This window comes from Canis lupus, chromosome 35 (genome assembly GCF_003254725.2).
Source record: "Canis lupus dingo isolate Sandy chromosome 35, ASM325472v2, whole genome shotgun sequence".
Lineage (NCBI taxonomy): Eukaryota > Metazoa > Chordata > Mammalia > Carnivora > Canidae > Canis > Canis lupus.
In genome coordinates, this window is record NC_064277.1 from 22414158 (window position 1) to 22431865 (window position 17708).

Here is a 17708-nt window from a genome sequence, read left to right on the forward strand (position 1 = left end):
TCAGGACACCTGGGTGGCTCAGTGGTTGAGCACCTGCTTTCAGCTCAGGTCGTGATCCTGGGGTCCTGGGATCAAGTACCTCATCAAGCTCCCCACAGGGAGCCTGCTTTTCCTTCTGCCTATGTCTCTGTCTCTTTCTGTGTCTCTTGTGAATAAATAAAATCTTAAAAAAAATAATAATAAAGGAAAAAGAAAAAGACATGTTCAGACCTGGAAAGCCTGAAACACCAGGTGCTTCCCATACAGCTGTTCCCAGGCGGCTACTTGGGTGAATTCCACAACAAATGAAGGTGTAACCAGAAAGAAGATGTGGAATCCAAGAAATAAGAGAGCCATCCCCTAAAGAAGTGAAGGAAATTCCCAAAATAATGGTAAAGAAAAAAAATACCAGGATAACTCTACAAAGCAGATCTAGAGAATACCTAACCAGCCTGAGGCAAATGAATGACAGACGTGTCCGAGGAAAAGATGAAGTTGAAACGGTATCATCACTGCACATGCTTGCATAGAGTAAGAGGAAGTCAACTGCCTAGCAGAGTCTAGAAATGGCTTGGTAATAGCTACACAGAAAACTAAGCAAATGAATAAAAAAGACAAGTACTAAAATAGGAAGGAGGAGGAGAGTGGTACTCAGGAAATGTAACAAGAGTCCACTATGTGGCTCAACTAACAATAATAAAGCTGACATGGTAAAAATGACATGCAGATTAAATACTGACTTAACCAAAAATCATCACAAAATCAGAGTGGAGAGAACTGAGAGGGTCGTGTGTGCGAGCGCACGGGCATGTGGCCTTACTGGTGGGTGGGAAGAGTAAGAGTTTTAAATAACCGTCTTCCAGGGGCATTAGAGATAACGTTAATCATATCTAAATCTGAAAACTAAAATCAAGAAACTTATTTTATTAAATTGGAGATGTCACCTATTTAAAAGGATGTCCGTTATTTTATGTACCTCTTAGAATAAGAGGGGAAAAAGCCAATTAAACGATGACATGCAATCACTTTTAAGATCCGAAGATTTTGGGATCCCTGGGTGACTCCAGCTTAGTGCCTGCCTTCAGCCCATGGCGTGGTCCTGGAATCCCAGGATCGAGTCCCACATCGGGCTCCCTGTGTGGAGCCTGCTACTCCCTCTGCCTGTGTCTCTGCTTCTCTATCTCTCTGTCTCTCATGAATAAATAAATAAAATCTTAAAAAAAAAAAAAAGATCCAAAGATTTCAGAGGTATTAAAATGGAAGAGAGGGAAGGCTGTATGGTTGACAAATATCATGGTGTATTCTACGAGAAAGAACGGAACTGGTTCGCATGGGTTATCTCTGTGGAACAGGAAACCAGGTGAGAAGGGGTGAGGCATGGCATTGCTACCTTTGCTGTAATTGTTGTTAAATTCTAAAAAAGATTATATGTGTAACTTTATTAATGGTTAATGATATTTTAAATAAACAAGAAGTGTATATATCACAATCTCCAATTAAAAAAAAAAAGCTTTCACTGCTCCAGTGTTCATGATATAGCTAAAATGTTATTTAGGGGGATCCCTGGGTGGCGCAGCGGTTTGGCGCCTGCCTTTGGCCCAGGGCGCGATCCTGGAGACCCAGGATCGAATCCCACATTGGGCTCCCGGTGCATGGAGCCTGCTTCTGTCTCTGCCTCTCTCTCTTTCTCTCTCTGTGACTATCATAAATAAATAAATAAATAAATAAATAAATAAATAAATAAATAAATAAATATTAAAAAAAATAAAATAAAATGTTATTTAATGAAACTACTTAGCATAAAAAAATCTTGTAATTCTCATTATTTTACTATTTAAAATTAACTGCAAATGGATGAGGAGAGCTATAAAATAATCTGAAACCACTCAAAAGTGACTATCCCCATCTTCTGCCCTCTTTTACAATGTTACAAAATCCAAAATATAACTTGTTATTTGCCTATTTTATAGATATTTGATTACTTGGGTTTCTGAGATGATGGTGGGTTCTCCACTTGATCTTATTAGAGGCAGTTTACTTAACTCGGAGCAGGCTCATTTCTTACCTCCTTAGCTTGGAAAAGCATCAATTTATAAGTGCCACATGAGTCACCAGTGCCAGGATGTAACCACTTGCTCCACTGCTTAGGAGAAATCAGACTGATTGGGAGTGTGCATGCAAAAAAAATTAATTTTTAAAATAGTACTTTATTCTTGTTAGACCTAAACTCTCTCCTGAGAAACAATATTTATTCTGGCCTCCTCAAATACATTTTTTAAAAAGTGCCATTCTTCAGTTTCCCATGGGTTTGGGAGTAGTATTAGATCCAAGATCATCTAAAAAATGACAAGAGTCTGAACATCGGGACAGAGCTGAGCCATGTTCTTAGCTACAATTAGTCCACATTTACATGCACTTAAACATACACACACCATGCAGCAGAGGCAAGCCCTATGGAAGGTCTGAAGTTTTACCCTACTTACAAGCTTACTCATTAGCCTGCCATGATTTCATGGACATGGCCAAAGACATGAGACTCCTGGGTCAGAGACAAAGAACTTTATTGCTCACAACAAGAGCAGTAGCCAGGATATCACCATGGAAAGAACCCAATCTTTTCTGAATACTTTTATTGTGCCAGAACATACATAACATTGGCAATTTTGACTAGTTTCTTCTTCAGATGGATGTATTTATTTATTTGAGAGACACAGAGAGAGAGTACGCATACAGGAGTGGGAAGGGCAGAGGGAGAGGAAGAGTGTCTTAAGAAGATTCCACGAACCCAACACAGGGTTCGATCCCAGGCCCTGAGATCACGACCAGAGCCAAAACCAAGAATCGGATCCTACACCGACTGTGCCACCCAGCTGCTCCCAATGTTGACTAGTTTTGAGCATATGGTTTGATGGCACCATATTTTTTATAATAGATACTAAATCTCCCTGACCCTTGCATCACAGGAAGACATTATCTTTATTATACCGGACAATAAACAAACCTGGCCTTTGCTCGACACCAGGGGTTCTCATCTCAGCACTATTAGCATTTTGGACTGGATAATTTTTGGTTGTGAGGGCTGTCAAGCACATTACAAGATATTTAGCAGCATCCTTGGCCACTTCGCACCAGATGCCAGGAGTACTCCCTCAGTTTTAACAATCAAAAATGTCCCCAGAAATTGCCAAACATCCCTTAGAGGCAAGACTGCCTCCAGTTGACAATGATTGTTCCAGAGGAAGTCACTACATCTGTCTTCCAAGCTAATTCAAACATCTTTGAAAAGACAGTCCAAAAAAGGAAAAAAAGAAAAGATAGTCCAGAACAAAGGCAACCTGTCTCTCTGCTCATAAGATATGCAGAAACACAAGGGGAGAATTGGCTCCTAGCAATATTTACCTCTAAAACTTGATCTGCTTTTCAGGCAGAGATAAATTACTTGGCCAATTACACATGATATTTATACATACACACACATACACATGCACGCATGCACACACACGCTTGTCCATGGCCCTCTGACTAAAGTCATAATATGAACCATTTGGATGAAAGGAAATCAGTCCAAAGAAGTTAACTAGGTATGGCCCAAAAGGGAGTGTATGCAAGTGTCATGTATAGCTGAGCCAAGTAGTATAGGATGACTACATTTTCCTTTCTTATGCAGGAATTTTTTCCTTCATTAATCTAATAATTGGCTTTTGGAGTTTTGTTTTTGTTTTTGTTTTTGTTGTTGTTGCATTTAATACTCTTTCCCTGGATCATTCATACACTTTGAAATTGGACAGACGTGCATTCAAAAACAAACTCCTCTATGTAATGGTACAATCCTGGACAAGCAATTCTACCTGCCATGAGCTCACGTGCCTTCTATATATAACGTAGGGGTGATAAGACCTATGTTTCAGGGCTGTCAACACAATTACATGAGATAAAAGTGCCTGGGACGATGCCTGGCGCTTGGTAGGTACTTAGTAAAGGGTACCGACCGCTTCACAAAGAACACCATGAGAGTCCATCCTCAGAGTTGTTCTAACTATAATGGAGCTTTCCACGCATTTCTCCACACCTTAGGATATGGAGCTGCTTAGGATATGGAGCAAAAGCTCACCGGCCCATAGAGGGAATGACTCTAACACCTGACCCCCCTAAGTATGTCTTGCCAGCCACATGTGCTAGCCAATTCCAGCTCTATTATTAATAGGATCAAAGAAGAAAGGAATTCTGACCTTTTGTTACCCAGTTTTATTTCCTTCAAACCAACATCATTGTTGATGCTGCCTGGCTTCTACCAATCCGTTGACTCACTTTCTCTCCATACTTGTATTTTAATAAGCTAACCCTCCCCAGTCAGATAAGAAACGAAGCTCTGCACACACTTATCCCAGGCTGTTCTGGTAGTATCAGAGACCATTCCATCCGTCAGCTCCCCCACTTCCCTACAATACCAAACTTACAAGTAAAGAAATACCTAGCACAGATTTTGAAACATGTTAAGTGATTTTTAACAAAGAGATTTCTCTTTTGGTAATAATGGTAAGATTTTTCTCTCTTGATATCTGGCGTTTTGACTTTGGAATCCATTCGTCTTGTTTTGGGGCAGCTGTCAGGGGCTGAATAGACATGATGATTAGTCTTCTTTGTCTTAAAATGTAACATTTAATTATAGCTTCAGAGAAGACTTAAAATTCCATTTTCCCTCAGGGAAAAAAATACCTATAACTGGAGTTTATGAAAAATTATGAGTTGTAGCTAATCCTGGGTAATAAATTGGATTTTTGAAATCTGTGTGATTTTTAACACATTAGGCTTTTCATCAGGAAGGCGATGCTTATGGGAAATGCCTGTGGAATAATCGAGCGGCAATTTCACTGCCACACTGTTAAGACAAATATAATTGAGAAGATCATCTATGGAACCTGCTGGATTGTGAAATTTGCTTTCCGAAAAGGAAATACCATAATAGTCAGAGGACAAGTGGCAATTCCTCGTGACTTCTCATTCCCCTGAACCTGGGGTGATGATTTCCCCCTCCCCAACTCAATTCCCATCTTCCATTTAGCAATGTAAGAAATCTGGTTGAATTGTATTAAAAAGCCTAACTGACTTATTTTTTGCATCATTTAACCAACACTAACACTACTTCATCCCTTCTACAAGAACATGTACAGACACACACACTCACACACTCAGTCTCATTCTCTCACTCCTATGAGTACAGTGTTCCATTGGTCTGAAATCAAGACACACATAGCAAATTGTATTTGTCTAAGCAATTATTTTATGAAAAATAAATTCCACCCACAACAATTCCAAGGACCTTAAAGGAGAGAATATCACAGCATTTTTTAAAAATTGCTTTTCTAAATGGAGGACTTTTTTCAAGATAAAAATCCCCAGCCAATATTCTTTTTTTCCCAATATTCCTTCTTCTTTATCAAACTTTCTCCCTCTCTGTTATCTCATGGTTTACCCCAATCCACCTCATTCTTCAACGCTATTTGTTAAGTTACATCATTTTCTATGATTATAAAAAAAGTTTAAAATTTTTAAAGGACAGCCCAAATGGCTATTCTTTGTAGGAATATTAGGAAGACCTGACGGTATGTTGTAGGTCACTTGGCCACCCAGCACCTGAGAGGTTTGAACCAGCATATGCGTAGTAATAGCCTGGAGCAGATAACACAAAACTTGAAAGAAAAAAGTGGTCATCAGCTTACATATATTTTTTAAAACGTGGGGACTACCTGGTCAACTGGGATCTCAACTTGAGTGTCTTCATCTTCTTGGACTTCTGCTGCTCCCCGTGTCTCAGACCTCTCTGCTCCGGCTTTGAAAACGCCTTCATCTATTATTGGAGACAAATGCACAGTGAAAATAAAAATCCAATTGTGACATCATGTGGCTGAATGTTGAAACTGCACAGGGTTTTTGTAGCTCTTCCCCTCCACCTTCTGCATTTTCACAGGGAAGAGGGTCAGTGATGAAGACAAGGCTGACCCAGCAAGGCAGAGCTGTGTCCCAGACTCCTTCTCACCCCCTGGCTGCTGATCTAGTAACACAACCCTGCAAAGTATTTACATAGAAAGGACCTCACACCTGTTATCTACTCCCCACTCCTTTCCACAAAGCTGCGATGAGGCTTGGTGTCTGAAAATACTAGTTTTAGAGTACACTGAATATAGTGTGTTGGAATAATTCTCTTAAAATATTGTTCTAAAAAATACTGTTTTTCCCTGCCACAGAATCACAGAGTTGACTCCAGGTCTCACACAAATCAATCTTCTATTTTGCAGATTTCCACAGGATTTCACAGCCTAGGTCTCAAAAGCCTTAACCGTAAAATGTAATCTAAATGTCTAAGGCTTTAGGTTAAGCTCCCATGACTTGTTTTCCCACAGAAAGCATGGACCACTGTTTTCCTGTTTCCCCTCAGTCTTTTCTCCTCCAGGCCAAGTCATCAAAGAATCACAGAATCGTTTGTCATTCTATCTGTGCGCCCCAAAATAGGTGTGATGCTTCAGTCCTCCTCCCAGATCTTTCCTGCGTGCAATTTTCAAGGATCTCCAGGGATGGAAATTTCACCTCCTTCTCTAGAAATTTATTAGACTACCCCTGTAGTCTAGAAAATATGGGTTCATCTCTTATCTTAAAACCTCCTCTATTTCTCCAATGGAAGCTTGTTTCCCAGAACACAATTTTCTGACACGTGTCATGGTTGAGTTATAAAGTCACTCGTTATTTATGACAAAATTAAAAACATACTTTTACATTTGTGGAGGACCAATTATATGCAAGGCACCAGGTGAGTCCATTTGGCCACCTAAGATATAAATGAGATGTAGGCTGTTCACTCCGGTTGCTTACAGACCAATGAGTGTATGTTCAGAGACGTATATACACCCCAGTAAGGTGCCCTGGTGGATGTGCTAGAACAGGGTAAGCAGATCACTACGGGCACTTAGAAGATAGAACCAGGTGAAAAGGGGAGGTAAGGAGGGAGGAAATGTACCCAAACTCAAGCCCTTCTTGTTTCTCCTAGAGAAACCATTCTACTTTTTAATTACTTTTTTTTGGAACTTGACTGGATATTGGCTTCTCTACTCTCCTTTTTAAAACCCAGGGACAACAAAGCTGCCCTCAAAGCTGATTAATTCACATGGATTAACTCCTTTTGAGGATTATCTAAAGCAATCATTTAATCCCAGAGTGGTTCTTCCTATCATCCAACCAAGTCTTTTCTCCCAATGATCCCTTCCTTCCATCAGCTCTTGTATGCTTCAGCAATCCAGAGTAATTTTTCATTCATTAGAGTTTTCTCAGTTAAATATCCTCTAGGTGTAGGAGAACTGAAAATATGCATATACACAGGAATCCCTACAAATAATCATCACCAAATGATGACGTCAGCATTGGCAACTATTTTGGGTTATCAACAGCACTAATCCTCCCCAAAGACTTGGCTCACACAGCATATCCAAGGATTATGTCCTAACTTGGTCTTGTCTTATACTGACATGAACCTAAAATGAAAACTCAGCTAAAACCTCCACCACATCAGAAAGAAATAATATAGAAAGTGAAATAGGGAATGCGCTGATGTCTTCATGGAGGCAAGAGTAAATGCACAGTTTTGGTTACACACTCAGTAAAGCCATCCTTGACCCAACAAGAGTGTAAGGCAGGCCACTTGAAGGACTAGGAAAAGAGCTTACAACTACTGTGTCATAAAGGAGGAAAAGCGAAAGGGAGTAATCAAGTCTACAAAACTGGGAGTCAACAGAGACACAGTAAGCTCTCAGTCTCGCCAGCAAACTGGAACGTAGAACCCAAGGAAACAACGGCAGAAAGAATGCAAAGAAATTCTGACTTATTCACATGTGGAGTTCATAACCGTGAGAATGCGCAGGGGCAGATTTCAAACGTAGGCTACACAATTTATCAAAGGTTATCTTCAGTGTGTTTTTTTTTTTAAGGTTTATTTATTTATTTATTCATGAGAGACACAGACTGAGAGAGGCAGAGACACAGGCAGAGGGAGAAGCAGGCTCCTCGCAGGGAGCCTGATGTGGGACTCGATCCCGCATCCTGGGATCAGACCTGAACCAAAGGCAGGTGCCCAACCACTGAGCCACCCAGGCATCCCTCCAGTATGGTTTTATTTTTTATTTTTTTAAAGATTTTATTTATTTATGACACACACACACGCAGAGAGAGAGAGAGGCAGAGACATAGGCAGAGGGAGAAGCAGGCTCCATGCAGGGAGCCTGATGTGGGACTCGATCCCAGGTCTCCAGGATCACACCCTGGGCCGAAGGCGGCACTAAACCGCTGGGCCACCAGGGTTGCCCTCCATTATGGTTTTAAATGGAAAATTAGACATGTTTGGCATTCATTGCTACCTTCCAGATTACCTCAGAAGACAATAATCATACCCATCCCCAAAATGTCCCTTGAGTCAGCCTTCAGAGAAAGATGCAGCACTCTAGTTATGACATGAGTAACATGACTTTTTAGGATGACATTTTTGCATCCAAGCATTGTGCTTGCTTTCAAAGACACTACCAAGAGAAACCTACAGATACGAGAGAAATATATTCTTAAATACATCCAGCAAAATGCTTAACTGTATCCAACCAGAGCCACGAATGACTTGTAGATGCATTTTAGGATAAACATTTCACAGGAAAAGAAAAATAAAATCAGTGACAAATAAAATAAAATGGAAAGGGTACTGGAATAGAAAATGGCAGCCATAGAATATAAAAGGCAAAGGGACAAATCAACAAAACTCAATGTTGTGTACAGTGACACAGAGAAATGAAAGATAAAGGTGTCTGCCTCCGGGATGGGTGCAGGGTCTTGTTTATCAGTGAACCGATGTGTAAGCCCTCTCCTTCAGCAGCACAGAGAAAGAAGGGAAGGTCAGAAGGGAATTCACAGGAATAAATAGTAGTGAAAAAAAAAGCAGCTAGGAAATTACTCTGTGATGGGAGAAAGCCTACTAGGATTTTTAATATTTACATACATGTCATATATATAAAATTAAAAATAGAGAAATATGAATTTCTAGAGAAAAATATTTTTACACAGCATGTACTGATTCCACGTTATTTATATAATACTTACACATTTTAGAAAACTTGGAAAATGAAGAGAATAAACATCTTTCTAACTCCATGACCAAGAGATAATCACTATTAATTTGACAATGGACCGGAACAGCTCATCTTTGATATCACATGGGCATCTCAACCTTGACATGGTCAAAACAGAACTCTGGTCCCCCTCCCTGCCCCCAGCAACTGCTCATCATCTCTATTCCCTACCCCAGGAAATGGCAGCACCTCTCAATCCTCAAATCTAGGGATTATTTTCACTTCCATCCAGCTCTCACTCCCTGTATCCATCCCATTGTTGTCTTGTCAATTCAATTTCCTTTTAACTATACCCCAGATCTGTGAATATTATTTCCATCTCCACTATCAACTCAGTCTAATCACCATTATCCACAGGACGGGCTTTCGCAAAGCTTACACATCGTCTCTCTTCTTCACTCTTGCTATCCTGCAATTCATCCTCCACAAAATAGCCAAGTGATCTCAATAAAGGAGAAAACCTATTTAGAAACTTTCTGATGTTTTTCTATCATTCATGGAACCCAAGTTCTCTACCATGGCTTACAAGGGTGTGACCAGGCACTTACCCTCCCTTGGCGCACACTTCATACCATTTTCCCTTTGCCCATTAAACTCTAGCTACATTCTGTTTCTCCAACAGAAAACTCATTCCTGCCTTTGTACTTCTTATTCCCTCGGCCTGGAGTATTCTCTCCCCTTTTTTCACATGACTGGCTGCTCCTTGCCATTCAGTTCTCAGAAACCCTCCTCCTTCCTCTTCCACTAACCAGCCACCCAGTCATTCATTGCTGCTCTTACTCCTCTGCCTAGCATTTATTAGCAGCTGGCACTTTCCCTGTTTATTTGGTGTTTTAGTGTTTGTCAGTCTCCACCAACCCATTAGCTCCAAGAGAACAGGTAGCTTGCCCATACTGTGCGTGGCTGATCCCCAGTACGTAATAGAGTTCAGCACATAGGTATTCAAAAGGTGTTGTTGAGAAAATGAAGAGCAGACAACTCAAAAACATTTGCTGCCCTGAGATAAAATGTAAGGAGCATACAATTTAAAAGCCACTAGTCCAGTCCATTAATTCTTCATGCTGTTAGAGGATTTATGCCCCATCTGGCCATATGTGGCAATACTGCATCTGGATAAGGAGGGGGAGACAGGGGTTGAGGAGAAAGAAGGCTGGAGTACAACCTACACAGGGCTCAACTCTGTATGCTATGCGCAGTAGCTAAAGTAACAGCCTCCCAAAGATGTCCATGTCCTAATCCTCAGCAACCATGAATAAGTCACATTGCAGGGCAGAGGTGAATTCAGGTTGAAGATGGAATTACCATTGCTAATCAGCTGACCATGAGATGGGGAGATTATCCTGGATTATTCTCGAGGACCCACTGTAATCAGGTAAGTCCTCATAAATAAATGAGAGAGGCAGGAGAAGCAGGGTCACATTGGTAACAGTGTCAGAGAGACTTGACTGGTCATTGCTAGCTTTGCAGATGGAGGGAATCATAAGCCAGGGAAATGTAGACAATTTCTGAAAACCAAAGAAGGCAAGGATACAAATTGCCCCCCTTCAAGACTCAAGAAGGAACAGAGCCCTGCCAACACTCCGGTTATAAGCCAGTGAGGACCATTTTGGAATTCTGACCTCCAGGACTGTAACATAATGAATTTGTTTGTTGTTTCAAGCTGCCCAGTTTGTAGTAAGTTGTTACCGCAGCAAGAGGAAACTAATATATCACGCAGTCTTAAAATCATGGTCTAGAGAAAACATCAGGGCAGTAGCCATGGCAAACCCGATTTCTGACTCCTGTAGGTATTTCCTGGATGGGGGCCGCAGCCTCAGGCACCATCTGCTCCTCCTGCCTTTCAGGCAGATGGTCAGAGAAACCCTTTCAAGTCCACTGGCTTTGGTTTTCCTCCTCTATTATTACTTCTTTTCACTTTGCACCCCTCAGACACCGACTCATCTGCCAGCAGGAAAGGGATTCCATTTTTTTTGACATCTTCCCTACCCTGAAACTTTTGTAATAAGAGCCATTTGCTAACAAACTAAAGAACAGGGATAAATTTGATACACAATACTGCTCTCATTCAATTACTATACTAAGGATCAAGTTCAATGCTTGGATGCACATATGCCCATATGCAGCTCTAATCTTTCTTGTCTGACTTGTGAATAGACATTTTAGTGTATATTACGCCATAAAGCAATAGCAAACATGCTAGTAAAAATAAAAATGCTCCTCAATTATTTTTCACTTATCCCTTATGAATTTTATTGCCTAAAAAATGAAAGCAGAGCTGCTGAGGTAGAGCAGTCACAGCATTACCGTGGAGTTCATCATAAATAGGAATGCTCCCCCCGACCTGCAGAAAGGGAAAGCAGACGCTCATGCTTGTGTAGCCTCTGCAGCTGGAGCAACAGAAATGGAAGGACTTACTGGTCTCAGAGCATCCTTAGTCAGGTTAGTAATGTCACAGGACTCAGACATTCTCGAGTAAGAGAAGTTACCAAGGAATGAATGATAGGCACATGGAGTCAGTGATCATTAGTATTAAAGCATACTTCCTTGCCAAGAATTATTTAAAAATCATTTTTAAGTAGTACTGTAAGCCATATTTTGATGTCCTCAATGTTTGAAATCAATGTATCAGGAAAAAGAAAAAGAAAAATAAGAGCATAATGTCCAGTTCTGAGTACTCTCTGGAAATATTAGGTATCTATTAAGTGGAAGCTCTACATATAAGTAAGAAAAGTTTAATGTGACTATAAACGTTTTACTATGATTTACTACTGAGACTGCCTCATAAAGAAATGTTAAATTAGAAACAAGACATTAATTTTAAAAGGTATCTCATTAAACCCAGTAGAGAAAAAAATGTAGGGAAACAAGGAGTTTATAGCCTTCGGTGTATAAAATAATATTCGAAGAAGAAAAAAATACATAGGCCTATTTACAAGAAAAGCTACACACTTTGTATGTGTCACATTAGTTACCAGAGACAGAATTAAGATTAAAATTGGTAAGAAGGTGACATAAAAAATTATTTTCATTAGCTAATGTTAATGGGAATACATTCACATGTGAAATATATTCAATGTCTAATACATAACTCTTCATCGATAGATTACTGTCATCATATCTTATTGAACTTTAAAGAAAGCACTTACAGAAAGCTGACCCAGGATGAGGCAGTCCCCTCAAGTTGAGCAAGCAATGAGGCAGAGTGGAAGAATGGAGCCACATGTTAATGCTTCCTTATGAGAGGATACTGGTCGACCCTCCCCTGATCCTTGTTACAGCTTATACTTATAATATCCTCCTCATTCCACTCCTCTGCATCAAAGTATATTATTGTTAGGAAGAATCAAAGCACATGACAGTGAATGTTCTGAGCATGTCTGAGGTAGTACAGAAATAGAACCCAAATGTTTTTTAATCACTAATCTCCTCCATGTGTTTCATTATGTCCCATAAACCCAAATGGAAACTCTTCACGGAAACAAGAATAACACAAGTGATATTTTTCTTTGGCAATTTAGAATACTACATGAAAACAACTTTATCCATATGCTTATATAGGCTGAGTTTTGTCTGCCGCAGTTTAAAATATGTGGTGGCTTCTTTCTATTCCCTGACTTCCACTCCAGAGTATTAAATATCACCCGTTACACAACTGATGTTTAAATCTGACTGTGTACTCTGCATAGACTCGATCTTAACTGTCACGGTTATACAATAAAATTTTGCAAGAGTAGACAGGACTTAAAAGTAGGATGATTATCGTTTATTTCCCCAGATTGTATGCAATTTTGTTCTTAGCCCTGCATTTCTTTTTAAATATTTTTTAGATACAAGTGTTTTAGATTTTCATCAAAATCAGAAATATTCAAAGGACAAAGAATGAAGCACACATATACAATATGTAGAATTCATGACTCTTAGCCATGGTATACACTATGAAGATTTTGGTATAATTTCTAAAGTCTGTATCAGGTACACAGGACTAAGAATAATGAAGTACCTCTGAATACCTAAGCCAACAAGGATATATGGCTTTACTTTTTCATTTCCAATTTTGTTACCTTATAAAAATTCCACTGCAAATTAGGTTTAGTTTATCAGGATAATTGAATTGTTCCTCTTTATACCCCAGTGACTTGGAGTTACTTAATAAGCAGCCTAAAATTCTCAGTTCCTGTTCTTAATTCTGGCTCGTCCAACCACCTTCAAATGATCTTGTGTATTCCTTGTGGTCTGTAAAAGAGCCGGCCATCCTCAAACTAGTTCTCTACTCGAGAAATTTCATTGTGGAAACAGAGTACTTGCACATAACAGAAATACATGATCTATTAAATTCCTTAACTTTGTGTTCATTCATTCATTCATTCATTCATTCATTCATTATGTCAACGTTTACTAAGCCTTTCCCAGCTCAGGGGTGTGCTGGGTACCAGCGGTAAAAAGATGAACAAGGCGCTGGCCTCAAGATGCTCTCTGTCTGCTGGGGAATCTACGGGGAAAATCAATGGCCAGAGTAAGTGTAGCAAGTGCTACACAGGCTGTCTGTCTGGGGGTGGGGGACTGCCCTGGAAGACGGCTGCCTGAATGGAAAGGGGTGTGTGCAGAGAAAGAGATATGGAAGGTTCTCCACAAGGCCATGTGGCACAGGGTGAGAAGCCTTGCTGAGACTACAGAAACAAAAGTCTGGAATGTGGGTCAGACAGACACAACAAGATGCTGGTAGCCCGGAGATGCTATGGGAACCAATGTATGGAAGGATGGGTCCCGAGGTACCAAGCCCAGAGCACATAGCATCTGTTGTGATCATGGGACAGGCATTGCTCAGTGGGGTTGTGGCCTGCACTAGACTTACAGGTCTGACATGAAGGCAGTGGCAGCAGGATGGGCGGAGTGGAACACCAGGGACACAGAGCTGTCCTGGCTCCGGGACAGCTTGGATATGGAAGGGCAGAGTTCGTGAAAGAGCCACAAGCGACGCTAAGTTTTAGGGCCTGGGTGTCCACGTGGATAGTAGACTTATTTACCAAAATGAGGGACAGAAGACAATGGGGCTGGATGGTAGGAAGGAGATGATGAGATCTGAATTGGATGTACTGGTCAGAACCCACATTGAGCATCTCAGTGGACCTGTCAGGTAAAGGGTTGGCAATACAAATCTGTTAATGAGGATAAAGTTCTAGGATGAGGATATAGGTTTGGGGAGTATCTGAATGCAGCTGACAAATAAAGTCTTAGGTCTGGAAAATAACTTGCAATGAGAATAGATGACCGGGAACAAAATTCTAGGAAGCAATGTTTAAGGGATGGGTAGAAGAGGAATGCATACAGATTGAAAACAATGTACTGGTATGTATGTATGTATAAATGAATGAATGAATGAATGAATGAATGAATGAATAAATAGTGTCCTCCAGTTTGGCATCCCAATGATCTGGTCAATGAGGTGAGAGCAGTATCAGTAGAGCACGAAGATCAGATTACACTGGGGTGTGGTGTGAAACAGTGGTGAGGAAGTGAAGACAGGAGTGTGGACCATTCTTCCAAGATGATTCACTGGGATGTAGAGATGACTTGTAAAGCTGAATTCAGAGGCCCAAGGCCATGAGGTGGGGAGGGCTGAATGGGGCGTCAAATCCCATCTCTTCTGACTCTCGGCTTTCAGTGAATTTGTCACAGATGTCAGCACCATAAAGCTGTAGCAAAACCTATATCCCCAGTGCATGAGCCTGTCTAATGAAATCCAAGCTTTTTTGCAAACAGTTCCCATCCACGCGTGGCCAAGTTAAACCAAAGCAGACCATCTTCATCTTGATGACACAAAGGTAACTAGAACTGTATGCCATGAAAATACCAATCATTCTTTCTACTCATTTACTGGAGTTTGAACCTCAGCTAAAATGCATAAATGAATTACAACGTGGTAATCTGTTTGCAGGGAGTTGGGGCAGAGGCATCAGGGAGGCACCCATCCCAGGAAACCAGGCACCTTCATCTTGCATGCCTAATTAGTATGGTCATTAACAGTCCTCCCAGACAGAGAAATAAAAGACTCCTTAGCTCCAGAAAACTGAGAATTCATGCAAGAATCTCAAAATCCAAAGACTGAAGAAAAACCAGGGTTTAAAATTTTCAAGATCTATCTGGAGTCAATAAAACTTGAGATGGAAGACTGAAATACTTCTCTAAATATTTGTTTCCAAATCACATACATGGCATATGCTTAGGGGATTAAGTATCTAGCTTAAACCTGAAAATAAAAAGAGAGTAACTGTTTTCAAAAGTTAGTTATTAATCCCAATTATTACTAAATTACTCCTTTGAGAATCTAAGACTCCAATGTTTGCTTTCAACCACCAGCAATGGTATACTTTAAAATAATATGATCAGCAATGCCAATACTGCTGGAAGGATAAAGCAAGAATCACCACTTTAAAACAAGTCTAGGGACGCCTGGGTGGCTCAGCTGTTAAGAGTTTGCCTTCAGCCCAGGGAGTGATCCTGGAGTCCCCGGATTGTGTCCCACATCGGGCTCCCTACATGGGGCCTGCTTCTCCCTCTACCTGTGTCTCTGCCTCTCTCTGTGTGTGTCTCTCTTGAATAAATAGATAAAATCTTTAAAAAAAAAAAAAAAAAAACAAGTCTAATCCTGAGACCGGTGCTAGAGGTTCTGTGAACTGCGGTCCTTGCTCAGGGTAAAGGGACACACAGGGCAAGTGTGCAAATCGGCCCAAACCAGTCATTCTGAATAAAGGGATCAGATAATCTTTTATCTAAGCTATTTGGTGCAAGGTAATATGACTGAATTGTTCATTAAATCTGAGTGAGAGCATTTCTATTTCACCATTTCAGCATTTTACAGATAGCATGCTTCTATTTGCTTTAGACAATCAAAGCAAGATCTCTTGAGCTCTTAGCATTGTAGGTGTTTATATCCGCTCCACAGTAATTTCTGGAGAAGATGATAAATTTTTTGTCAGAATTGATGCCCTGCTAAAGATATAACTTAGCTTTGGTTGGTGGTTAAATAGGAAGGTTACAATATACTCAATTCAGCATATCACTATAAACTCTGTAAGAGCTCCTCTCAATAAATAATAGACCAAAAAAATTGTGCGTAAGATACTTTTCTCTGCAATATCTTATCACATTCCGAATTTTATTTAAACAGCCTGAGATAAATCCACTAAGTGAGTCTACAGAGTCCCATCGTTAAGATGGCTATATAATCCCAAATATGCCCTCATATCAGCAATTAAATTCAGAAATAAAGTGACTATATATTGACTTAGTACAGAATTTGAGAGAATCAAGGAAACATAAAAAGTCAAACCATCAATGGGAAAAGTGATCCCAGTAGCTTCAGTTAATGATGGGAAATATGCAGATTAGCTTCAAAATCGTACTATTTATTACGAAACTATCAAGAAAGAAAACAGATCAAAACAAATCAGTCCACATTTTGCTCACTTACACTTAACGTTGCTTCAACAACATATATTGACCAAGTATCCACCAAATTCTCTTTTATGTAGTGTTGAGACTTACAAAATTAGTCTGTATTATACAAAAATCTATGGATGCTGGACTTTTGCAAAGATAGAAAACATTCACCTCTAACATTTTTGCCTGTAATTGAAGTTCATCATCTAATAGTTTCCTTCCAAAAGAAATAATCCTAAAAAAAAAAAAAAAAGGAATAATCCTGACTCTAAAACTCAGGGAAGGTATTTTTCAAATACTCTTGCTTCTTTCTTAACTGATAATTGAGAAATACTAATAATCTAACTTATGGGTTTTCTGTTTTGGGTTTTTTTTTTTTTTTCCTCTGGGGGGGGGGGAAGAGAACATGGGGGGAGGGGCAGAAAGAGAAAGATCTTAAGCAGACTCTAGCCCAGCGTGGAGCCCAACACAGAGCTTGAATTCACAACCCTGAGATAAGACCTGAGCCAAAATCAAGAGTCAGACGCTTAACTGACTGAGCCACTCAGCTGCACCCTAATAATCTACTTCTTTTAATCTTGGGGAAGGGGAAACAGAAACAAAGTAATCTTTCATTAACCTATCATTTTTAAGTGTTTCCATTGCATTAAGTGGATAACAATTAACTTTCTCTTGGTTATTATAATGTTTTCATATACTTGCAATCAAGATAAAACACAAAGATTGGTAAACCCAAAAAATATCTATTTTAGAAGAGGATAGAAATGCTTATTATCTGGTCAGGAAGCATTTTTTTTCTTCAGCATTTACCTAGAGCAAGGTGTAAATTAATAATAAAAGTGACAATATTGATAATGATGATGATTAGCTAATAGTTCCTGGATGCTTATTATGACAAGCACTGTTCTAAGCACATTACATGTAAGATTCATTTGATGCCCAAAACAACTTTATGAAGTCATTGCTGACACTCCTGCATTTTACATAAAGAAAACAAAAGTACTCTAAAGTTCACAGACACATGGTAGCGGCAAGATTCAGATACAGTGATTGAAACTAGATGGCGTGACCATGCTTTTAATGCAGGCTTTCTGATGTGCCAGTCATGACCCATGAGTGGATTGCGACCTC

General features: G+C 39.9%; 1 protein-coding gene across 1 annotated transcript in view; it reads right to left on the bottom strand.

The window, feature by feature from the left end:
* The window catches only part of DCDC2 (doublecortin domain containing 2), a 161423-nt gene that overhangs the window by 23281 nt on the left and 120434 nt on the right, over positions 1–17708 (bottom strand). Inside the window, exon 8 of the mRNA XM_025443189.3 lies at positions 5727–5827. Coding sequence (XP_025298974.1) covers positions 5727–5827 — 101 coding nt within the window. The remainder of the gene's footprint in view (positions 1–5726; positions 5828–17708) is intronic.